Source organism: Taudactylus pleione, unplaced genomic scaffold (assembly GCF_031769625.1).
Source record: "Taudactylus pleione unplaced genomic scaffold, aTauple2 ptg000720l, whole genome shotgun sequence".
Lineage (NCBI taxonomy): Eukaryota > Metazoa > Chordata > Amphibia > Anura > Myobatrachidae > Taudactylus > Taudactylus pleione.
Window position 1 is genome coordinate 804,615 of NW_028285122.1, and position 26,079 is coordinate 830,693.

Consider the following 26,079-nt stretch of genomic DNA (forward strand, 5'->3'; position numbering starts at 1 on the left):
ACCGACTGTCAGTAGGTATCCTAACCCTACTCCTACATCTAACACTCCCTCCCCGCACCCTAAACCTAACTCTCCCCCCAATGCTTGACCCTAACCCTCCCCCTTATAGCCTAACCCTAACCCTCCCCCTATTATTTAACCCTAACCCCTAACCCACCCCTTAACCCCAGTACTTTTCATCAGGATGCTGGCAGTCGAGATGCCGGCATCGGGATTCTGAGTGATGTCGGCACTCTGGTTCCAGCATTCTGAGTGCCAGCATCCCGCAAGCCCGGATTTAAACTTCATCCCATTTCTATATACCCTTTACAATATGACAATGCTCAGCTGTAGGTCCATGTCATTGTTCTTCAGTCACAGGCACCTTGCACAATACTACAATACTGATACAATACTGATACAATACTGACTGACATACCATTGCTGACAGTGGTGGCCGGCAGATGTTGCCTGAAAGTCACTATACTATGGTTCAGCCTTCATAAGAATACAGCAACAGTATGAAGGAAACATGAAAAAGGTGTTTTGTGTCTGCACAATGTGTAATTTACCGACAACTACTCACCTGTGTGACAGAATACAGACAGCTTCTCATCTGTGTGACAGAATACAGACAGCTTCTCACCTGTGTGACAGAATACAGACAGCTTCTCACCTGTGTGACAGAATACAGACAGCTTCTCACCTGTGTGACAGAATACAGACAGCTTCTCACCTGTGTGACAGAATACAGACAGCTTCTCACCTGTGTGACAGAATACAGACAGCTTCTCACCTGTGTGACAGAATACAGACAGCTTCTCACCTGTGTGACAAAATACAGACAACTACTCACCTGTGTGACAGAATACAGACAACTACTCACCTGTGTGACAGAATACAGACAACTACTCACCTGTGTGACAGAATACAGACAACTACTCACCTGTGTGACAGAATACAGACAACTACTCACCTGTGTGACAGAATACAGACAGGAACTGTTAAGAGGTGAGAATGGAGAATCTGAAACTGATAGTACAAAAGCGCCTGTTACACTGTAACCTTCTGTCTCCTTTTCCTAGAAGTGATTCGTATGCAGGAAGCTGAGCCAATTCCATGAGATCAATGTTTAAGTCTTTATGACAAAGTTTCTGTCGGCAGTTTATTATTCTGTATCAGGGAGCAGAGGATATCATAGTGTTGTGCTGTGTAGTTACACTGCTTCTACATGTTTATTATACACATGTGAAGTCTAACAGTGAAGAGGAGCTGGTTATACTCAGCTGCTCTGGGGAAAAGTCTAAGGGAACATTGGGCCCGATTCATTACATGCCGATATGCTGCCAAATATGCTAATGACTGCAATCATCATGCCATCGCACTGCCAACATAGAAACGCCCACTTCCTCCCACTACTGCTATCTCACATCTGTAATACTTCACAGTCCTGTGTATACATCTGTAACATCAGCCACAGCTCAGCCATCATAGAGACACCCACTACTGCTATCTCACATCCGTAATACCTCACAGTCCTGTGTATACATTAGTAACATCAGCCACAGCTCAGCCAGCATAGAGACACCCACTACTGCTATATCACATCAGAAATACCTCACAGTCCTGTGTATACATCTGTAACATCAGCCACAGCACAGCCAGCATAGAGACACCCACTACTGCTATCTCACATCTGTAATACCTCACAGTCCTGTGTATACATCTGTAACATCAGCCACAGCTCAGCCAGCATAGAGACACCCACTACTGCTATCTCACATCTGTAATACCTCACAGTCCTGCATATACATCTGTAACATCAGCCACAGCTCAGCCAGCATAGAGACGCCCACTGCTGCTTTCTCACATCTGTAATACCTCACAGTCCTGCGTATACATCTGTAACATCAGCCACAGCTCAGCCAGCATAGAGACTCCACTATCGCTTTCTCACATCTGTAATACCTCACAGTCCTGTGTATACATCTGTAACATCAGCCACGGCACAGCCAGCATAGAGACGCCCACTACTGCTATCTCACATCTGTAATTCCTCACAGTCCTCTGTATACTTCTGTAACATCAGCCACAGCTCAGCCATCATAGAGACACACACTACTGATATCTCACATCTGTAATACCTCACAGTCCTGTGTATACATCTTTAACATCAGCCACAGCTCAGCCAGCATTAAGAGACACCCACTACTGCTATCTTACATCTTTAAAACCTCACAGTCCTTTGAATATATCTGTAACATCAGCCACAGCACAGCCAGCATAGACACCCACTACTGCTATCTCACATCTGTAATACCTCACAGTCCTGTGTATACATCTGTAACATCAGCCACAGCACAGCCAGCATAGAGACACCCACTACTGCTATCTCACATCTGTAATACCTCACAGTCCTGTGTATACATCTGTAACATCAGCCACAGCTCAGCCAGCATAGAAACACCCACTACTGTTATCTCACATCTGTAATACCTCACAGTCCTGTGTATACATCTGTAACATCAGCCACAGCAAGCCAGCATAGAGACACCCACTACTGCTATCTCACATCTGTAATACGTCACAGTCCTGTGTATACATCTGTAACAACAGCCACAGCTCAGCCAGCATAGAGACACCCACTACTGCTTTCTCCCATCTGTAATACCTCACAGTCCTGTGTATACATCTGTAACATCAGCCACAGCTCAGCCAGCATAGAAACACCCACTACTGTTATCTCACATCTGTAATACCTCACAGTCCTGTTTATACATCTGTAACATCAGCCACAGCAAGCCAGCATAGAGACACCCACTACTGCTATCTCACATCTGTAATACGTCACAGTCCTGTGTATACATCTGTAACAACAGCCACAGCAAGCCAGCATAGAGAAACCCACTACTGCGATCTCACATCTGTAATACCTCACAGTCCTGTGCATATATCTGTAACATCAGCCACAGCTCAGCCAGCATAGAGACACCACTACTGTTTTCTCACATCCGTAATACCTTACAGTCCTGTGTGTACATCTGTAACACATCAGGCACAGCTCAGCCAGTATAGAGACACCCACTACTGCTATCTCACATCTGTAATACCTCACAGTCCTGTGCATATATCTGTAACATCAGCAACAGTTCAGCCAGTATAGAAACACCCACTACTGCTATCTCACATCTGTAATACATCACAGTCCTGTGTATACATCAGTAACATCAGCCACAGCTCAGCCAGCATAGAAACACCCACTACTGCTATCTCACATCTGTAATACCTCACAGTCCTGTGTATACATCTGTAATACCTCACAGTCCTATGTATACATCTGTAATACCTCACAGTCCTGTGTATACATCTGTAATACCTCACAGTCCTATGTATACATCTGTAACATCAGTCACAGCTCAGCCAGCATAGAGACACCCACTACTGCTTTCTCACATCTGTAATACCTCACAGTCCTGTGTTTACATCTGTAACATCAGCCACAGCTCAGCCAGCATAGAGACACCCACTGCTGCTTTCTCACATCTGTAATACCTCACAGTCCTGTGTATACATCTGTAACACCTTACAGTCCTCTGTGTACATCTGTAATTCTTTACAGTCCTCTGTGTACATCTGTAATTCTTTACAGTCCTGTGTATACATCTGTAATTCCTTACAGTCCTGTGTATACATCTGTAATAACTTATTGTCCTGTGTATATATCTGTAATACCTTACAGTCCTACGTACAAATCTGTAATACCTCACAGTCCTGCGTACACATTTGTAATACTGTAACAGTCCTAAGCACACATCTGTAATACCATACAGTACTATGTATACATCTGTAATACCTCACAGTCCTGCGTACACATCTGTAATATCTTACAGTCCTGTGTATACATCTGTAAAACCTTACAGTCCTGCGTACACATCTGTAATACCTTACAGTCCTAAGCACACATCTGTAATACCTCACAGTCCTGCGTACACATCTGTAATACCTTAGTCCTGTGTATACATCTGTAATACCTCACAGTCCTTCCTACACATCTTTTTCCAAAAAAGAAAGTGTGTCTATTAGCGCTTATAGTAGAAACCTATTAAAATAGGATAATGGATAAATTACCCAAAGTGTGAAAAACAATCATTTATTACACACTTAAAATAAACACAATTAAAAATATATGACATACAATATCAAATTTCGTATACCAATACTGGCACAAAAAATAGAGGTTCCAGAAAGAGCCTCTCACCGGAATAAGGTGCTGCAGTGGGCAAGTGCTAGTTAACAACAAAGGGTCCCAGGCCTCAGTAGCTCAGCACCACCGCAGGGAGCTTGTAACAATCCCAGGATAACTGGATTCCCGAATTTCAAGTTCCTTCTTATTCCACAAAACACCTTCTGCAAAGTAGGAGAGACAAAAAAGAAATGGAAGGAATATACCATTAAAAAACAAAAGAAACTACCAACGATGGAGATCAAATAATGAATCAGAGTACCAGTGCGGAACAGATATGATCCACTTAAGACCAATTTGATAAATGAAGATAATAGTTCTTCTTTTTTGCAGTGGGATCCATGGACCCCAAGGAGAGAATAATAAAAAAGAAAAAAACATTGAGAGGTAAAAGAGGAGGAGCTAAAAAAATAGCTCCCCCAAAAACAAAAACAAAAAGTAATAAAACTAGTAGTGTAATAGAAGAAGGAAAAGTGTTTAACTTGAGTGATCATGTTATAACTGATATAGAAATGGAAGTCCTGAAAAAAGGGTTAAAATTTGCACCGCGGCAAAAATTAATAATTTTGACTTATTTATAGATTTGGAAAAATATGTTCGGAAACTTAGTATTAAAAAGATTTTTCTTATGCAACAAAAAAATGAGGAGAATGATGTCCCTATTTCAAAGACTCCTTACAAACCTACATCAAAATTTTACCCAAAACATGTTAAAAGTGGAAACATGGGCCCTCATTCAGAGCCGTACGCTCTGAGCAGAGCGCACGCTCTGAATGAGGGCCGGGCTCCATTTTCATGGAGCGTCCTCCTGGACGCTCGTATAGCTGTGGGTCACCACCCACAGGCTATACGAGCGTGCATTGTGATGGCCGCGATGGTCGAGACCATCGCGACCATCGAAATTGCGAGCCGGAGCCTGCGGTTGAGGTTTTCAACCGCAAGCTCCGGAGTGATTTTGGCTCTATCAGACCCAAAATCACTCCCACTGACATCACTAGTGATGTCAGTGGGCTGGCTTCTGATGGGAGGCGTTCCCGTGGGAACGCCCCCGTCAGGGAGGCACGCCCCGGCACGCCCACCAAAGGGGGCGTGCTGTCAATCAACATTGACAGCACGCCCCCTTTGATCGGACACAACGAGCTAAGGACTTTCCTTCGCTTGTCGCATCTGGCGCATGCGCACGACGGAGCTCCCTCCGTCGTGCGCATGCTCAGTCCATAACATCGACCCACTTGCGAGCGGACAGCCGCTCGCGAGTGGGTCTGAATCAGGCCCATAGATTGTTTCGCATCAATGGTGGGTAATGAACTGAAAAAAATAAAACCTTGTAAGAAACAAAATCTAACAAAAAAGGAGTTTTTAGCAATACAATCATTACAAAATGATGACAATTTAGTCATCAAACCCACCGATAAGGGTGGGGGGGTTGTATTGATGAATAAGAGTGATTATTTAAATGAAATAAATCGACAACTGAATGATCAATCTACGTATAAGAAATTAAAGAGTGATCCCACTCAGAATATCTTAAAATCACTGTTGTCATTTACGAAAAAAGCCTTTGATAAAGGTTTTTTAAGTAAAAATGAGATGGACTTTATTAATATAGAGAATCCAAACATTGCAACTATTTATGTATTGCCCAAAATACATAAGCACTTGACAAAGCCTCCGGGGCGCCCGATAATATCAGGCACAAATAGTTTAACTTCCAACTTATCAGCTGCTGTTGATTTTTATTTACAACCACTATTAGCCATGACCCATGCATATTTAAAAGATACGGGTGATACTCTGAGGAAATTAAATCAGATTGAATGGAGTGATGGTTGTTTTTTAATATCTGCTGATGTAAGCACTTTATACTCTATAATTGAAGAGGAAAAAGGACTCCAGGCTGTAAGATATTTTCTGGATCAGAGTACATATGGTGGAGATTTAAAGGATTTTATTTTAGAAGAAATCTCTTTTATCTTAAGAAATAATTACTTTTATTTTAATGGTACATTTTATTTGCAAGTTTTGGGGACTGCAATGGGCACCAGGTTTGCCCCTAGTTATGCAAATCTATTTATGGCCTATTGGGAAATTTTGAATATTGACCCAATAAAAGGAGAGGGGGCAAACCTGGTGGCCTGGTGGCGTTTTATTGACGATGTACTTTTTATCTGGAAAGGTGATTTTAGCCATCTTAATCATTTTTGTGAAATTTTAAACACCAATACTTTTAATATTAAATTGACTTTTAATATTAGCAAGACTGAATTAGTCTTTTTAGATTTGGTTATTTATATTGATAGTGGTATGATTTGCACTAAAACCCATAAAAAATTGACCGATTCAAACTCTTATATTGCAGCCAATAGTGAACATCATAGTTGGTGGCTAGACAATATACCACTTGGTCAATTTAAAAGATTAAAAAGAAACTGCACAAAAGAAAGCACCTTAAACATACAGATTGATGAAATGACTGAGAGATTTAAAACTAAAGGTTACTCTGATTCCTTATTGATGAAGGCTAAACAATGAGTAGGAGAGGTAAAAAGAGAAGAGCTCCTGCAAGAAAAGCCAAAAAATACGCAAAATAAGAAAAATAATTACGAATGGGCATATGTAACACAATATGGTGCATACCATAAACAAATTGAAAGAATTATAAAGAAAAATTTGAATATACTAAAGAATGATCCAATTCTTGGAGAAGTGTTGCCAAATAAACCAGTCCATATATATAAAAAGGCTCCTTCCTTAAAGGATAAATTAGTTAGGAGTACCATTTTGGAAAAAAATCAATCAAGTGATAGGAACAAAGGCTTTCATAGGTGTGGTAGTTGTCTGATGTGCAGAACTACAGCATCAGGTAATACAAGTATCAAAAAGACCACGGAGCTTCAAATAAAAGGAAAAACTTATAAAATTAAGGAATTTATTACCTGCCACTCTAGAAATGTGGTTTATCTCCTAGAGTGTAATTGTGGCTTGTTTTATGTAGGGAGAACCACCATGAAAATACGCATGGCAGAACATGTTTATGATATAAGAAAAGGAATGAATACACATTTCTTCTCAGATCATTTTCTAAAGGTTCACAATAAAAATGAAAACCATATAAAAAACTTCTGGGGTATTCAGCTAATTAAACCCAATTGGAGATGTAAAAATACAGAAAAACATTTAGCCACTAGTGAGATGAGGTGGATCTTTAATTTAGATACTATGTGTCCAAAAGGTCTTAACATTGACTTCGAGCTCAAATGGTTTTTAGATTAATATTGAATATTTTCATTTTCATATATATTTATTTGTATTAATTATTTCTTCTTTTTTATCTCCCTACATGTCCTCCAATTTGTTGAAAAAATGTTCCGCTGGGAGAGGGATGGACAATGCCGGAATACTAAGTACGGCATAGTTATTTATATACCAGCGGAACATAATTTTAGATGAAGGATATATGAATTTAAAAGAAAAAATTTACAGCATTGATACAGGAGTGATCCGGTTGGATGGCAGGGAAATCCCTTCCAAAATGGCGGCGATTGAAGTCCAACTCATCCCCTAGTGAAGTAAGAATGTCAATACAACAACCGGCTGGATAATAAAGAAATCTCTTACAGAATGGCGGCAATTGAAGTCCAACTTATTCTCTAGTGAAACTAGAATGAATAAAACAACTTCCGCCTTATGGAACGCATACAACTTCCGGTTATAGAGGAAGTTGTATTCGGTGGAACGCAGATGACTTCCGGTAAGCACCGGAAGTGACGTAATCGCCGCGTGTGCCCGCATTTCAGCGGGAATTGAAGGACCAATGAGGAGCTATTAGAGGGTATAAATTAGACATTATGTCCACAACACAAGCCACCTTTGCCTGAGGAAGGATCATTGAAGATCCGAAACGCGTTGCAGGAGGTGTTTTGTGGAATAAGAAGGAATATGAAATTCGGGAATCCAGTTATCCTGGGATTGTTATAAGCTCCCTGCGGTGCTGCCGAGCTATTGAGGCCCGTGACCCTTTGTTGTTAACTAGCACTTGCCCACCGCAGCACCTTATTCCGGTGAGAGGCTCTTTCTGGAACCCCTATTTTTTGTGCCAGTATTGGTATACGAAATTTGATATTGTATGTGAGATATTTTTAATTGTGTTTATTTTAAGTGTGTAATAAATGATTGTTTTTCACACTTTGGGTAATTTATCCATTATCCTATTTTAATAGGTTTCTACAATAAGCGCTAATAGACACACTTTCTTTTTTGGAAAATTCTGTTTTGGAAGTTCGGTATTACTTCTATTTTGTGTTTTCTATAGCTGCAGGATTGTTTTTTGCGCAAATTGGTTTAACTAATTTTTTGATCAATACTGCGTACACATCTGTAATACCTCACAGTCCTGTGTACACATCTGTAATACCTTACAGTCCTAAGGACACATCTGTAATACCTTACAGTCCTGTGTATACATCTGTAATAACTCACAGTCCTGCGTACACATCTGTAATAACTTACAGTCCTGTGCATACATCTGTAATACCTCACAGTCCTGCGTACACATCTGTAATACCTCACAGTCCTGCGTACACATCTGTAATACCTTACAGTCCTAAGCACACATCTGTAATACCTCACAGTCCTGTGTATACATCTGTAATACCTTACAGTCCTGTGTACACATCTGTAATACCTTACAGTCCTGTGTATACATCTGTAATACCTTACAGTCCTGTGTACACATCTGTAATACCTTACAGTCCTGTTTATACATCTGTAATACCTCACAGTCCTGCGTACACATCTGTAATACCTCACAGTCCTGCGTACACATCTGTAATACCTTACAGTCCTAAGCACACATCTGTAATACCTCACAGTCCTGTGTATACATCTGTAATACCTTACAGTCCTGTGTACACATCTGTAATACCTTACAGTCCTAAGCACACATCTGTAATACCTCACAGTCCTGTGTATACATCTGTAATACCTTACAGTCCTGTGTACACATTGGGAACAGGTCACACCTTACTCAGACATTGCTAACCTTACTTAAGCTGCGTATGCCGTCACAGTGACTAATTTATACACGCCCATGTAATGGCGTTCCAACAAACAGGCATGGCTGCGTTTCTCTAACCACTCCCCCGTCACCACTCCCAAACGCTGACTACCTGTCACTCCAGAGCAATCACAATGCTAACTCACGCACGCACAGTACACAACAATTAGCCACCTGCGTACGCTATCGCAATAGCGATCCATGCTGAATCAGACCCAAAGGGATACATTTACTAAAGTGAGAGTTTAAAGATGTGAGTTTTACAAGAGATGTTTCCCATAGCAACCAATCAGATTCTACGTAACATTTAATGAGCATATTCTAGAAGATAATAGCTAGAATCTGATTGGTTGCTATGAGCAACATCACCTTTAAATCTCACTTCTGAAAACTCTCACTTTAGTAAATTTACCCCCTAGTCTCTGCCAGCAAAGCATGTGATATACATTGTTACTCCTCTACGCGGATGCACTATATAGAATATACGTTGGGGAAATATTCCCTGTGAACAGTGGCTTTATTATGTTTGCCTGCATACAGTTAGTAACAAATAACAATAATCATATATGAAGTTGCCATAGTTTGGTCACAGACATAATACTGAATTGTGAAGAATTTGGTGACGATTTGTTTTTTGATTTTTTTTTGTTTATTTTTTAATGAAAAGTTTCTTATACTATACCTGCTATAAAAGTATTTATCTACCTTACCCTCTGTATCACCAATAAGATAACGGAGCTCCACCTAGAACTGAGGGCACATAAACCTTTAGTCAGGGACAGGAGGAGTTAATAAATCTTAGAGGCGTGTTTTTAGTTGGAGTAACAGCTTTGGGAGCTTAGCGGATTGGTGGGATGTTAGCAGGGACGGCTCCAGAGGCGGGGCTGCAGCGCAGTACAAAATTCTAATAGGGGAGCCACACTAACTGTCACCCCAAACGCTGTTAAACATCACCGGGTGGGACTCACTGGCCGTTGGCGTGGCTCCCCTCTGGAGCTGCCGCTGGTTATTAGCTTTGGGGGCAGGTTATAGGGGTTATGGACAGTTAGGAGTTTAATACTGACACTTTACAGCTGATCTCTCACCCTTTTGTGTCGGCTTTATCTCATGGCAAGGAATGACCGGCAATATGAAAGCGCCCATCTTGCTGCAGTATGGGATTACACTCCCCTTCAATGCACTGGGTAGGCTCAATATTACCCTACTGGGGTCAGGCCCGCCATGAGCCGTGGCGGGCCCCGGTAATAGGGGGCGTGGCCTAATTAAAAAAAAAAAGATTTGCAGCGCTGCGAAGCGCCGCTGCGTGCTGGGGAGGGGGGCGCTCTGAGCCCCCTCAGCCGGTGCAAAGCCAGGGGGGGCACGATCAGTGTGATCGCTCCCCCGCACAGGTATAGGAGACTGCTGTGTGCTGGTCTGCTGTGAGGGATGGGGAGTGGTGCCGGACCCAGGCCCCCACCGGGCCCCTCAGGTAATCTCTACCCGCTCCCCCCTCCCTCTCGGCGCCCCTGATTGGGGTCAGCGGCATCTCTCACCCGAGCGGGCCTGAATAGTGCATTGGCACGGGTGTCGGATACTGTACTGGCTTAGAAAGGGATAGATAGCCCCTGCGAGTTGTCATTTCACATTTGTCTCTGAAAGTGGGATAGCCGACCCGAGAATGTTACATATGACGTCATTTGCCTATAATAAGTGGTTACTGATTGTTTGTTGTTTTTTCTTCTGCCACCACTGGGAGCTGATTGGCTGGAGCACCGTTACCACACCCAATGCGTTTTATCACTCGCTGTGAATGATAAAACTCGTAGATGAATAGGCCCCTTATACTGTAATACATAAAGCTGAGAATTATTTTTAGTTTATGAATATTTATTACTGGGAAAAGGGTGATGGACGGATCAGTGTAAGGAGAGGGGGCTGATGGGTGTGAGGAAATGTGCTTATAGGGTGAGGGTCTTCCTGGCTAAAAGAGGTCTAGGTACAGGAATGAGCCCAAAAACAAGATGCTTTGCTTCTGTACATGTTGTGTAGATATGTAACTGAACTTGGCAGGGGGCAACTGTACGCCCCCACAAACACCTTAGGGCCAGCAGGTCACCCCCCCCCCCACCTATTAAAAAAAAAAAGAAATGAAAAATCTCTATTTTAAACTTAAAAGTCTTTAAAGCAGGAGACAGAATGAGAGGAGAAGAAGGGAATCATTAGGGAGATAATCGCACGAGATCACACTTTATCCTGTTACGTAGTCACGGCTGCGGTTATGCGCTATTTCTGCGACAAAGCCTCTCCCTTGTGTACATGTGTGTGTGAGTATCTGCAGGGACTGAGATGCCGACTTGCAGCGTCTATAGATGCTGCTTTACCATCTAGTGCAAGGAAGACGGTCGCACCATGGCAGTCGCGGTCTCTATAGCAGGTGCAGTTTCTCCATCCATGGATGGACACATTTGTTAGTGGGAGAGCGTCTCTGTACACCACCATGCCTGTGACGCTCCCATAACTGCGCCCATAATACGCTATCTCAGCACGCACCTCCTTATTGCCTCGCACCGCTCAGTAACGCCCTATACATTGCTTAAACAGTACTACCTACGTGCGCCTGAATCATTACCACGGCTTTGTAAGCATATTATCGGGGAGCATGCGCAGTGCGTGTTTGTAGGGATTATCACGCACGTGCATTAGCTAAAAATCATATAACTCTATGAACATCGACATTACATGTGACTCAGAATGAGGTCCAGTAAGTTTTCAGCTTTCTCCAGCTAAAATGCAGGAGAAAAGTCAGTTCTAAGCTTACTAAGGAGATACAATAGGGTCTATATAACGGCTTCCACCAGACCCCTATAGAGTGATAATCAAACAAGGGTGATAGGAAAGGGACATCCAGAGGGAAGCTGATATGTACAATGAACTCACCATAAACCCCTGAGGTGCAATCGCTTCTACAATGGCTCCCACTACCAACAGATTCAATGACCACAGCACAACGTCACTTAGTTTATATTAGGGGTGTGCACCGGCCACTTTTCGTGTTTTGTGTTTTGGTTTTGGATCTGGATCTTTCTTCGTGTTTTGGATCTGGATTGGTTTTGCCAAAACCTCCCTTCCGTGTTTTGGGTTCTGGGTTTTGTGTTTTGGATCTGTATTTTTTTTTAAAAAAGCATAAAAACAGCTAAAATCACAGAATTTGTAGGTTTTTCTGCTCCTATGCTATTATTAACCTCAATAACCTTAATTTCCACTCATTTCCAGTCTATTCTGAACACCTCACACCTCACAATAGTATTTTTATATCCAAAAGGTTGCACCGAGGCAGCTGGATGACTATGCTAAGCGACACGAGTGGGCGGCACAAACACGTGACCCATCTAGGAGTGACACTGCAGTGGCAGACAGGATGGCAGTTTGAAAAACTAGGCCCCAAACAGTACATAATGCAAAGAAAAAAAAGAGGTGCAAGATGGAATTGTCCTTGGGCCCTCCCACCCACCCTTATGTTGTATAACAGGACATGCACACTTTAACAAACCAAATATTTCAGCGCCAGGGTCTGCCACACGACTGTGGCTGAAATGATTGGTTCTTTTGGGCCTCCACAAAACAAGCTGGCAATTAATCTGTCCCTGCAAAAACTGGCTCTACGGAGGCAAGATGTCGTCCTCATCCTCCTCATCCATCGATTCCTCACCCTCTTCAGTGTTGTGTACATCCTCATCCTCACAGAGTATTAATTCGTCCCCGCTGGAACCACAGGTCCCTCTGTACGTTCTGGAGGCTGGTCTCCCTGGAAGAGTTGATAATTCATTTTATGAACATCATCTCCTCCACATTTTGTGGAAGCAACCTCCTACGCCTTTCACTGACAAGGTTCCCGGCTGCACTAAACACTCTTTCGGAGTACACACTGGAGGGGGGGCAACTCAGGTAAAATAGAGCCAGTTTGTACAGGGACCTCCAAATTGCTTCTTTTTCCTGCCAGTACAAGTACGGACTGTCTGACATGCCTACTTGGATGCTGTCACCGATGTAATCCTTTAACAGACAGATGCACGCTTGTCGCTGCTGCTTTAAGGATGCAGGTGCGGCTACAGCCCACACATTTCACAAAGACAGGAAAAAAAAGAAGAATATTTTTATTGTTTGTGGAGCACACTTTGAGGGTGTCACCACCCTTTAACAGACAGACGCACGCTTGTCGCTGCTGTTTTAAAGATGCAGGTGTGGCTACAGCCCACACATTTCACAAAGACAGAAAAAAAAAGAATATTTTTATTGTTTGTGGACCTCACTTTGAGGGTGTCACCACCCTTTAACAGACAGATGGACGCTTGTCGCTGCTGCTTTAAGGATGCAGGTGCGGCTACAGCCCACACAATTCACAAAGACAGAAAAAAAAAGAAGAATATTTTTTATTGTTTGTGGAGCTCACTTTGAGGGTGTCACCACCCTTTAACAGACAGACGGATGCTTGTCGCTGCTGCTTTAAGGATGCAGGTGCGGCTACAGCCCACACAATTCACAAAGACAGAAAAAAAAGAAGAATATTTTTATTGTTTGTGGAGCGCACTTTGAGGGTTGCACCACCCTTTAACAGACAGACGCATGCTTGTCGCTGCTGTTTTGAGGATGCAGGTGTAGCTACAGCCCACACATTTCACAAAGACAGAAAAAAAAAGAAGAATATTTTTATTGTTTGTGGAGCACACTTTGAGGGTGTCACCACCTTTTAACAGACAGACGCATGCTTGTCGCTGCTGCTTTAAGGATGCAGGTGTGGCTACAGCCCACACATTTCACAAAGACAGAAAAAAAAGGAAGAATATTTTTATTGTTTGTGGAGCGCACTTTGAGGGTTACACCACCCTTTAACAGACACGCACGCTTGTCGCTGCTGCTTTGAGGACAGTATCATATGCAGTGACAGTAGACTTGTCAGAAATTGTTGGCACGTCCTTCAGTCCGGACTAGATGTCAAAACCGGCCCTTGACTTATGACATAGGCGCACACTTGGCGCTGCTACTGTGTTGATGCACGTGCGGCTACATCGCACACAAGTCACAAACACATTAAAAAAAGTTTTTTATTTTTTGGAGCGCACTTTGAGGGTTACACCACCTTTTAACAGACAGACGCATGCTTGTCGCTGCTGTTTTAAGGATGCAGGTGCGGCTACAGCCCACACATATCACAAAGAGAAAAAAAAAGAAGAATTTTTTTATTGTTTGTGGAGCGCACTTTGAGGGTTACACCACCCTTTAACAGACAGGCGCACGCTTGTCGCTGCTGCTTTGAGGATGCAGGTGGAATCTAGATGAGATTTGGAACCGGGGACACACTACCTCCATCAGTTGTCTAAATCCCACTGCACTAATGGCGGATACCGGAAGCACGTCTAACACCAACATAGCAGTCAAGGCCTCAGTTATACGTTTTGCTTCAGGATGACTGCTGTCATACTTCATCCTCATCGCTAGGGACTGTTGGAGGGTCAATTGTTTAGTAAAAGTAGTGGTGTTCCTACTTCCTCTCTGGGCTGATGAACAACTCCCAGCAGCAGCAACAGCCGGCTCTTTACTTATGGGACACAGGCGCACGCTTGGCGCTGCTCCATTGTTGATGCACGTGCAGCCACAGTACACACAATTCACAAACACAAACACAGAAAAAACACAAACACAGAGTGTACTTTGGGGGTTACAGCACCCTTTAACGGTCAAGCAAGCCGGCCCTTTACTTATGACACAGGCGCACGCTTGGAACTACTTTGTTGATGCACGTGCGGCTACTGCGCACACAATTCACAAACACAGAAAATATTTTTTTATTTGGTTTGGACTGGAGTGTACTTTGGGGGTTACAGCACCCTTTAACGGTCAAGCCAGCCGGCCCTTTACTTATGACACAGGCGCACGCTTGGCACTACTTTGTTGATGCACGTGCAGCTACTGCGCACACAATTCACAAACACAGAAAAAATATGTTTTTTTTAGCACTTGGGGGGAGCACCCCTGATGGACAGAGCACCCCCTGGACAACACTACAGCACCCCTTTAGGACTGGGACACTGCACAGGACTTTGGAGTGGACGCAACCCCTATGGAGAACTGACTGCACAACACAGTCCAGCCAGCCCCTATGGACTTTGAAGTAGTGGACACAGCCCCTATTAACAACAGCAGCACAGCACAACACAGCTAGCCCCTATGGACTTTGAAGTAGTGGACACAGCCCCTATGGACAACAGCAGCACAGCGCAGCACAGCACAGCACAACACTACTCTGCAGTACACTACACAGCCCAGCCAGCCCTAACTCCCACCCTCCCTCTTCACTGTCCACAGCCGAGTGAGAAAATGGCGCCGACGCGGGTACCTTATATATGATCCAAAACCTGCGAGACCCGGTAGGCGGGATGATAACGTTTTGCCTCGATTTCAGATCCGAGTCAGGCGGGAAAAGTCGAGCCTGACTCGGATCGGCCTCGGATCGGGGGGGGCTCGGGGGCTTCGGATTTCAGAAATCCGAACCCGCTCACCCCTAGTTTATGTACAGAGATAGGAGCGTCTCCTAATGCACCACCGGTAGCAGCAGAGACCAGGAGACGCAGCTTCCAGCATACTCTAGTAATCCTGGCTGTGGTGATGTCTGGGAAACCCCATATAGCTCATTCTAGACATATTGGGACAAAATAACCCATTCCATCATTTTTAATTTGAACCCAGAATATCTTGATGGGGGAACAATCCCAGACAAGGAATAGGGATGTGTTGCTTTCCCCACATTGGGGCCGGTTGGGATATTGCTCATACAGCTCCACAATACTAATTTCTTGTCAGATATTAAATATGTGATGACGTTGCTAAGTGAAGTTTGCTTGGAGTTCTTTTCTGCTGAACTAGGGTCACAATAACAAGGGACATATACTGTATCTCGTGCTCTCTCAGCAGCTGTCAAGGATGATCCCTGGCCAAGTTGGAATGGTTTAAGAGTGTCACTATATTGGTTTTGTGTGTAAGCTGGTTAGGGTGTCCTGGTGAGGGTGCGGTGCTGCGATGAGGGTGACCTGGTGAGGGTGGGGTGCTGTGGTGAGGGTGACCTGGTGAGGGTGGGGTGCTGCGGTGAGGGTGACCTGGTGAGGGTGGGGTGCTTTGGTGAGGGTGACCTGGTGAGGGAGGGTTGCTGCATTGAGGGTGACACGGTGTGTGTGGGGTTCTGCGTTAAGGGTGACCTGGTGAAGGTGGGGTGCTGTGGTGAGGATGGGGTGCTGCGGTGAGGGTGACCTGGTTAGGGTGGGTTGCTGTGGTGAGGGTGAGGTGCTACAGTGAAGGTAAGCTGCTGCGGTGAGGATGACCTGGTGAGAGTGTTGCAGTGAGGGTGACCTGGTGAGAGTGACCTGGTAAAGGTGAGGTGCTGCCTTAAGGGTGACCTGGTGAGGGTGGGGTACTGCGGTGAGGGTGACCTGGTGAGAGTGCTGTGATGAGGGTGACCTGGTGAGAGTGCTGCAGTGAGGGTTACCTGGTGAGAGTGCTGCGATGCGGGTTACCTGGTGAGAGTGCTACATTGAGGGTGACCTGGTGAGAGTGCTGTGATGAGGGTGTCCTGGTGAGAGTGCTGCGATGAGGGTGTCCTGGTGAGAGTGCTGCGATGAGGGTGACCTGGTGAGAGTGCTGCAATGAGGGTGACATGGTGAGAGTGCTGCGTGCGGGTGACATGGTGAGAGTGCTGCGATGAGGGTGACCTGGTGAGAGTGCTGCGATGAGGGTGTCCTGGTGAGAGTGCTGCGATGAGGGTGACCTGGTGAGAGTGCTGCGTGTGGGTGACCTGGTGAGAGTGCTGCGATGAGGGTGACCTGGTGAGAGTGCTGCGATGAAGGTGACCTGGTGAGAGTGCTGCGATGAGGGTGACCTGGTGAGAGTGCTGCGATGAGGGTGACCTGGTGAGAGTGCTGCGTGCGGGTGACCTGGTGAGAGTGCTGCGAGCGGGTGACCTGGTGAGAGTGCTGCGATGAGGGTGACCTGGTGAGAGTGCTGTGATGAGGGTGTCCTGGTGAGAGTGCTGCGATGAGGGTGACCTGGTGAGAGTGCTGCGATGAGGGTGACCTGGTGAGAGTGCTACATTGAGGGTGACCTGGTGAGAGTGCTGCGATGAGATCTGTTGGCTGTATGTTTAGAGTTAACCATTTTCCTACTAGGCATTTTACTCCTAGAAATATTTCCATAACCTGTTGATAAAATACCTGCAGAGTGTTATCATCGGATTTACTACCGTAATTACCTTATCTATAATCTATATGAGTTACCTTTGACACCAGCTTGCAGCAAGAAATATGTGAGAGAGGTTACTGATCATTCTGATTCTAACTTGATCAGTTGTTGAGATTTTTCCCTCCCCTCAATAAGGGTGGATTATGGCCGATTATCTTGTATCTCAAGGCTGCCAAGTTATAACCCGCTTCCAAAAAGTGCTTAGCAACCGGCTGGTCACTATGGCCCTTCTGTAAAGACCGTCTTAAAGCCGGTCTCTTTTTAAACAAACAAAGAGTTTTGACTATGTAGTTTTTGCTACATTTGCAGCTGATCATATGTGTCACATATTTGGTAACACAAGTAACGTAATGATTTATTCTATACAGTGTCCCACTGATCATACACCTACATGACAGGCAATCAGCACATATGTAACAGCATGTCTTTCTAGGACGCAATAAAATCGATTTCATTTTATCTGGATCAGTTACTGTGTCAGCTTGCAACAGTAGGTCTCCTACATTATTCCCCCTTTAAGTAAGAATCAGAATGGATATTTGAAGCTAAATACATTCGCTCCTGTGGGTCTGAATGAGCAGTTAGGTTTATAATGTTTCCTTTAAGATTCAGGCTGTTACATGTTTCTGCTCATACAACAAGTCCTAATAGGAGTGCTAAGTAACTTAAGCTGTTCTAGTTATTATAGGCATTGTAGTGTTTGGCTCATCGTTGTGTCTATTTATTTTATTTTATTTCATAATAAACTGTCTTCTGTATTGCGGGAGCTGAACAGACAGTGACACTCAGCTCGTCCTCATGTTACGATATAAGTTAGGTATTATTTACAGCAGTGATAGGTGCAAGTTTTCTCTGGTTGGTTGATATACTCATGTATAATTTTGCTTGACATGTTTCATAAATTAGTATAATAAGTGTATAATCCTAGAGTTAGCATAGCATATCTTTGTCTAAACACAGTGCAAGAGTAGGATGATGTTACTAAATGTGGTGTGCATATCAGATTGCCATATGATACCTTGTTTTCGGGATTTCCCTAAGTATACCATGTTCTTTGGATTACCTATTTGTGCTATTGAATTTTGTATGTTGGTGAAGGGTTACACTTTTGATATAACTTCAGGTGGTTTCCTTTTAGGGCGGGATCCTTAACGCCTGCGGCCCTGGGTGAGCGCTATAAAGGTATGTAACCTCGTATTTCTTGTGTATCCTGACTAAAGAACCAAAGTAAAAGTGCTCTGAAATGTAGAAATGCTTTATTATCAGTCACCTGAGTGCAGCCTACACAATTCATTCATATATATATATATATTGTGACACAGTCAGGTTAGGGGGTCCCTCTCCTGGGTAGAAGGACTCCTTTCTTACACACACCCACAGCAGCAGGGAAGCAGCACACCAGTCTGGATGCAAGTACCAGCTGGTCGGCGCCAGTCTTTATTGTACAATGTCAGAAATAACATAAAGAAAACATAAACATAAATCCTAGCCCTGTCGGGGCACTCACTACACAGGTAGTTCCCTCACTACCAGGACCTGGCAGGGCCTAATGCCCTCACCAGCAAACAAAGCACATCACAACACTCACAGTTAGGTTTTTCCAGTGTCTCTGAGCAAACTCCCTGTCTGCTCTCCCAGGTGAGACAATCAGCCCTCAACACATTAGGCTTATATTGGCCACTCTCAGGTGGAAGCCCTAATAAGCCTGTTACCAGGCTAAGAGAACCAAAACCTGGAGTGGCCGTGGGTGGAGCCCTCCCTCTTCTCTCACCCACAGCCCCCAGGTCCCAAACCGGCATTTCAAAAAGCCGAGACTCAAGCCTGCTACACTGCAGACTTTCTCCTGGGGATTTAAACACATGAGACAGGAATCTGGGATAAATGTCCCTGTCACAGACCACTTTACCAGTGATCCTATCACATATCCCCCCCCTTTGTTTCGACCTATGGGGCGGAACAACTGAAGCCCCCAAACAATGAACGCGTGACAACGCATCTGCTTTAGACAACAGGCCTGTGTTCCACTGAAAATTTAAAAGTTTGTAACGCCAAGAACCATCACGTAATTATCGCATTACTGTCCTTATTTTCGGACATCCACTTCAAAGGGCATGGTCAGTGATCAATTTGAACTTTCTACCAACCAAGTAGTACCTGAGAGCCTCTAACGCCCCCTTTATGGCCAACGCCTCCTTCTCCACTGTGGCACCGGGTAGGCATCGAATTTTGAAACACTGTTCAACTTTCGGAAGTCATTGCAGAAACGCACACTCCCTTCGGGCTTTGGAATCAACACAATGGGACTTGACCATTCACTATGTGATACTTCAATAACCCCTAACTCTAGCATATTTTTAATTTCTTTCGACACCGATTCTCTTGGTGCTTCTGGTAACCTATAGGGCTTTAGATTAACTTTAACCCCTGTGTCAGTGATGATGTCATGTTTAACGACCGAGGTTTTCCCAGGTACGTCATAGAACAGCACCCTATTTCTGACCAGAAACTCCTTGACCTATCGTTGTTGAATTGCCGACAGGGTTTTTGCCACTGTCACTTCGAGAACCGTTCTATCTTTCCAGGGCTTTAACAGATTTATATGGTATGTCTGTTCCGGCTTTCTTTTCCCCGGCTGGTAAACTTTGTAACTGACCTGTCCCACTCTTTCCAAGATTTCAAAGGGCCCCTGCCATTTAGCCAAAAGCCTATTTTCCACAGTGGGAACCAACACTAACACTCTGTCCCTGGGAGCAAAGCGGCGTAACCGAGCATTGCGGTTGTATACCCTCTGCTGTGCCTGTTGAGCCTGTTCCACAACATTTTCCCCCTTCTTAGTCACCTGATATAACAAATCCTGACACATTGCCATGTGGGGATAGGACAAAGGACTATCAGGGTCTACGGGTTTACCATCAACTACTTTTACATTCTCCCTGGCTTTTACCAAAGCAGGGTCATTCAACTGCTCCACGGCAAAGACCTCTCTTCTGACCTCTAAATCAGGCAGACGATTAACTGGCCCAACAACACTTCCCACCTCAATGGGAGGCACATCAGTCGGCGGGCCACCGTCACGCTCCGCATTCTCTAGTTCGCCAACCATAGTAGAAAAAGGCAGTACCTCTGACTCAGAAGAAACTCCCTCCTCCACTATAATCGACAACCTTCTCAAATGGATCGGGGTTGTTCACTTCTGGAACAAAATGTCTTTCCCACAACTTCCAGAAGTGAGCAAAGTCTCTCCCCAATATTGCATCGTACATCAGACCAGGCACCAAACCCACAGAAACTTTAGCAGAACCACATGGTGTCTCGATGTTCACCTCGGCAGTAACATAATATTGAGTATCCCCATGTATGCAGGTCACACCAACAGTTTTCCCTGTATGCCTCAAGGGGTTCACCAGCTCAGCTTTTATAAGTGTCACCAAGCTACCAGAGTCTAACAGTGCCTCTACTCGGTTGCCATCTACAGTGAGTACACACATGTGCTTATCAGTCTCAGCCTGCCGGTCAGCCGTACAGGCTATCTGTGCAAAGAAAGACCCCCTGCGGTAGACATGAGCGGTATCACATTGCATAGGTTCAGTTGTAAGTGAACAATTAGCGGAAATATGGCTGAAGTCACCACCCCGGAAACACTGAATCATATTAATGTCTAGTTGTTTACGGGGCAAGAACCTTTCTGGCCTGGCAGGCCTGTCTCCAGGTTCTACACCCTCAGTCTTAGGTACATCCCACCGCCCAGCACCCTTCTCCCCTGGAACAGTCTTACCAGTGTCTGTGGGAGTTCGCCGGTGCGCCATCGGGGCATCAGCTCCTCAGCCGCCACGTACCTCTCCACCAGCTCGACCAACTGGTCCGCAGACTTAGGGTCTGCATGGCTCACCCACTTGCGCAGAGTCACAGGTAATGATCGCAGGTACCGGTCCATCATGACCCTTTCCACGATCTGTGGTGCCGTCAGCGTCTCGGGCTGTAGCCATTTTGAGGACAGATGGAAGAGGTCATGCATCTGTGAACGTGGAGGCTTGTCCATATGGAACTCCCAGCGGTGGACCCGTTGGGCACGAACAAAGGTGGTGACTCCCAAGCGAGTTAGGATCTCCTGTTTTAGTTTTTTATAGTCCTTGGCATCAGCCAGGCTTAAGTCGAAATATGCTTTTTGTGGCTCCCCAGACAAAAAAGGTGCCACCAGACTTGCCCACTGCTCCTTGGGCCAACTCTCCCTTTCGGCCGTTCTTTCAAATGCGGCAAGATAGGCCTCCACATCATCGCCCGAAGTAATCTTTTGGAGGAAGTGACTGGCTCGTACGGAGAGAGTGGTGGTGGGAGGACCCGTATTAACATCTCTGGGTCGGGCGACCAGGTGCTGTACCACCTCTTTTATGGCCTGGCTGTTTTCCGCTAAGGCCTGGAGGGTTTCCTCGATGGCAACCTGTTGTTGCCCCTGGGCTGTCTCCAAGGCCAACAGTTGCACCCTGGTGGACTCCTGCAGAGCCCTGGTAGCTTCCTGCTGAGCTGCTGTAGCTTGGAGCAAGGCCTTAATAATGTCCTCCATTTTGTCCTGGGGTGTAGGTTGGAAGCTGAACCTTGCCTCTCTGAGCATTGGCTGATGCCTCCTCTATGGGACTCCAAGGACACAGTGTTATTTCCACACTCACAAATTGGGTGTCTGTCCCTTTAATTTTTAAATGGAAAGTTTTCCTCTCGCTGCAACTTCAGTGTGTGTGGGTGCCCGCATTCTCCACCACATTGTGACACAGTCAGGTTAGGGGGTCCCTCTCCTGGGTTGAAGGACTCCTTTCTTACACACACCCACAGCAGCATGGAAGCAGCACACCAGTCTGGATGCAAGTACAAGCTGGTCGGCGCCAGTCTTTATTGTACAATGTCAGAAATAACATAAAGAAAACAAACATAAATCCTAGCCCTGTCGGGGCACTAACTTCACAGGTAGTTCCCTCACTACCAGAACCTGGCAGGGCCTAATGCCCTCACCAGCAACCAAGGCACAGCACAACACTCACAGTTAGGTTTTCCAGTGTCTCTGAGCAAACTCCCTGTCTGCTCTCCCAGGTGAGACAATCAGCCCTAAACACACTAGGCTTATATTGGCCACTCTCAGGTGGAAACCCTAATAAGCCTGTTACCAGGCTAAGAGAACCAAAACCTGGAGTGGCCGTGGGTGGAGCCCTCCCTCTCCTCTCACCCACAACCCCCAGGTCCCAAACCGGCTTTTCAAAAAGCCGAGACTCAAGCCTGCTACACTGCAGACTTTCTCCTGGGGATTTAAACACATGAGACAGGAATCTGGGATAAATGTCTCTGTCACAGACCACTTTACCAGTGATTCTATCACAATATATATATATATATATATATATATATATATATGCACAGTATAACCAGCACTAAATGAGGCATGCAGTTTATAGACCAGCGGACTAAATGCCGCCGGTCTATATCCCGACACAAGAAGCCCGATGGGGGACTTAAGATAGGCGTCAAAATACCAACTCCTATCTTAATCCCAACGCCGGACCGCCGAAGGATGACAGCCCGAATGAGGTAAGTCCGGGGCATTCTTACCATTAACCATGGTTAGGGTTAGGATTATGCACCCCTAGGGAGAAGGGTTAGGCAACCCTGGGGGTAGGTTAGGGCTAGTCACCCCCCCACCCCAGTTTAGGGTGCGGGAAGTGGGGGTTAGGTTTAGGTACCCCCAGGTGGGACTTAGGGTTAGGCACTGCTGAGGGAGAGTTAGCATTAGAGGGTAGCATTGGAGGGTACTTGGAGGGTAGCATAGGAGGGTACTTACCAGCCGGCGTCGGGATCTCCTGCTGTCAGCCTTCTTGTGTCAGGATTTCAACCGGGCGGCTAGTGGAGGGTTAGGTTTATGGAGTAAAGCAGGGTTAGGGTTAGGTTTTTGGGGGAAAGTTAGAGTTTTGGAACCCTTAGGGGGAAGGGTTAGGCACCCCTGGGGGTAGGTTATGGCTAGACACCCCCCAAAAGGGTTAGGGTGCGGGAAGTGGGGGTTAGGTTTATGCACCCCCGTGGGGTACTTAGGGTTAGGCACCCCCGTGGGGTACTTAGGGTTAGGCACCCCTGGGGGGGATTTAGGGTTAGGCACCACCCCAGGAGTTTTAGGGTTAGGCACCCCTAAGGGAGGGTTAGGGTTAGGGTGGGAGATGGGAGGGTTAGGGTACTTACCAGCCAGTGTCGGAATCTCCTGCTGTCAGGTTTATTGTGTTAGGCTTTGTATAGCCACCGGTATTACATACTGATTCCTTAAATGATAATGTAAAAAAAATTGCTTTTCTCAACGGTATCTGGAAACATCTAATGATTTTGTGTCACCGTAATATGACAATGGAAATCATGCAGATGTTACTAAAACACAATAAGCGCACTTTTGTGACTGTTCATTTTTCACATATCGGCAGCATTATCCGGTGTACTCTGCAACAGCGGCGTCCAGGTCGGTCCATCTGTCCGTGGGATCGCGCAATTTCCACTTAAGAGCCAGAGCTCTATGTGATGCCCCAGTGCGATTAAATGATATCAGAAGATGTCATATATGTACAATGAAGAAATATATATCTGTATGTTGGATTTAATAATAATTTATGTATTTACACTGTAATAAATACTGTAGATAAAAATGGTTATTCATTTAGTTAATTTTGGACTGTTTATTGTGATGTATTGGATCTTATAGCCCCAGTGTTACTATACTTCCCAGCTAGTTTCCCTCCAGATGGATTAATAGAGTCGTCTCCTCCACCCCAGCCTAAGATAGCTACAGGGAGTCCTCGAGACTGGGACTCATCTACTGGCTGTTAGAGGGGAGCCCTGTTGACATAGAAGGTCTTATGGTGCTGGGAAGGACAGAGGGCCGCGCGTGAGTGTGAGGCGGGAGCAATGCTGGCTCGCGCTCAGCCCTGGGGAAGTCTATATAAGGTCCGGCAATGGACAGTTGAGGAGAGTGTGTCTGAGGCAGTTGGAGAGTAACGGTTCCCTGCGCTAACTGACTCTCTCCTCAGAGCTCCCGAAGGTGAGGCAGAGTCACTGAGGGATATCCTCAACATCTGAAGGCCTATCGGGGGGGTGACGGACGGCCCTGGAAGGGGGGGCTTAGGTGAGGCTGCAACTGAGAAACAGAGTCCCATTAACTATTACCGCAGTAGGCGGACTGGAGATCTGTGCAGGAGGGCTAGGGAGAGTTTGACACACGCTACCAACAAGAGCTTCTTAACTACGATTTTCTACTAGTTAACCTACTCAGTGCAGTCATTATAATCATCACACAGACTCCTTGCTCACTGTGTAGTCAGTCGTGCTCAGCATTTCTGATAGTAAAGACGCACAGTGTATGAGCCCTGTCAGTCACAGAGACATCAAACTATTCTCCTGAAGCATATAACTAAATCCATAGGTTGCAGTAATTATCAGGGGTGCTGGAATTAGTCCATTATAGAGCTGATAAAGGCCCTCATTCAGAGCCGTACGCTCTGAGCAGAGCGCATGCTCTGAATCAGGGCCGTCCTCCATAAATATGGAGCGTCCCCATGGACGCTCGTATAGCTGTGGGTCACCACCCACAGCCTATATGAGCGTGCAGTTTGATGGCGCAATGGTCTTGACCATCGCGACCATCAAAACTGCGTAGGAAAGCCTGTGGTTGAGTTTCTCAACCACAAGGCTCGGAGTGATTTTGGCTCTATCAGAGCCAAAATCACTCCCACTGACATCACTAGTGATGTGAGTGGGCCGGCTTTTGACGGGAGGCGTTCCCTTGGGAACGCCCCCGTCAGGGAGGCACGCCCTCGGCACGCCCAGCAAAGGGGGTGTGCTGTCAGTCACCATCGACAGCACGCCCCCTTTGAAGAGACACAACGAGCGAAGGGAAATCCTTCGCTCGTCGCGTCTGGCAAATGCTCACGACGGAGCTCCCTCCATCGTGCGCATGCTCAGTTCATACCATTGACCCACTTGCGAGCGGACAGCCGCTCGCGAGTGGGTCTGAATCAGGCCCAAAGACCGGGTCTGTCCTTTACAGTGCAAGTACTGAGGATAATAGTAACTAGCAACCTTGAGCTCACAGAAATAGTTTTCAGTAACACAGGACTCTGCTACCTGGTAATTGAACAAGTGGATGTATTAACTAAAGTATCCATAAGCCCAGACTCCCTCAGGAATAGCATCCAGGATAGACTACAACTGAATATCTACATTTAGCCATCCTCCTTATAGATACGAATCTGCTACAGTGAAACATTACTCCAAGTTGTTAGTGTTGCACAATAATTTCTATCCAGTCAGACTGTCAAAACTGCTATGATAGGGATTTTAGTGCAACACATATTGGGGGAGATGTATGATAGCGGCACTTAACGTGCCGCTATACTGCTTCCCACTTCGCCTCTTTACCGAGGCGAAGCAGGAAGCACTACCGGTGAGATGTAAGAACATCTCATCGGCCAGAGAGGGGGAGCGTTAACTTCCCCCTCCGGCGCTACCCGCTAGAAAGCAC

General features: G+C 45.5%; 2 protein-coding genes across 6 annotated transcripts in view; one reads left to right on the forward strand and one right to left on the reverse strand.

Annotated features, from left to right (window-relative positions):
* The window catches only part of LOC148477380 (uncharacterized), a 45,216-nt gene extending 26,014 nt beyond the window's left edge, over window positions 1-19,202 (reverse strand). The window contains exons 1-3 of one of the 5 annotated variants that reach the window (XM_088456822.1): window positions 19,132-19,202; window positions 4,238-4,386; window positions 956-1,011 (exon numbers count right to left, since the gene is read on the reverse strand). The gene's annotated coding sequence lies outside the window, so the exon portion shown is untranslated. Of the gene's footprint in view, window positions 1-418; window positions 458-565; window positions 642-955; window positions 1,012-4,237; window positions 4,387-19,131 lie in introns of those variants that run through there. The other 4 variants (XM_088456823.1, XM_088456825.1, XM_088456824.1 and 1 more) reach the window with 4 other exon arrangements.
* LOC148477381 (uncharacterized) overlaps window positions 7,910-26,079 on the forward strand; it is a 116,984-nt gene continuing 98,814 nt past the window's right edge. Inside the window, exon 1 of the mRNA XM_088456798.1 lies at window positions 7,910-7,973. Within this exon, the coding sequence (XP_088312924.1) occupies window positions 7,910-7,973 (64 nt within the window). The remainder of the gene's footprint in view (window positions 7,974-26,079) is intronic.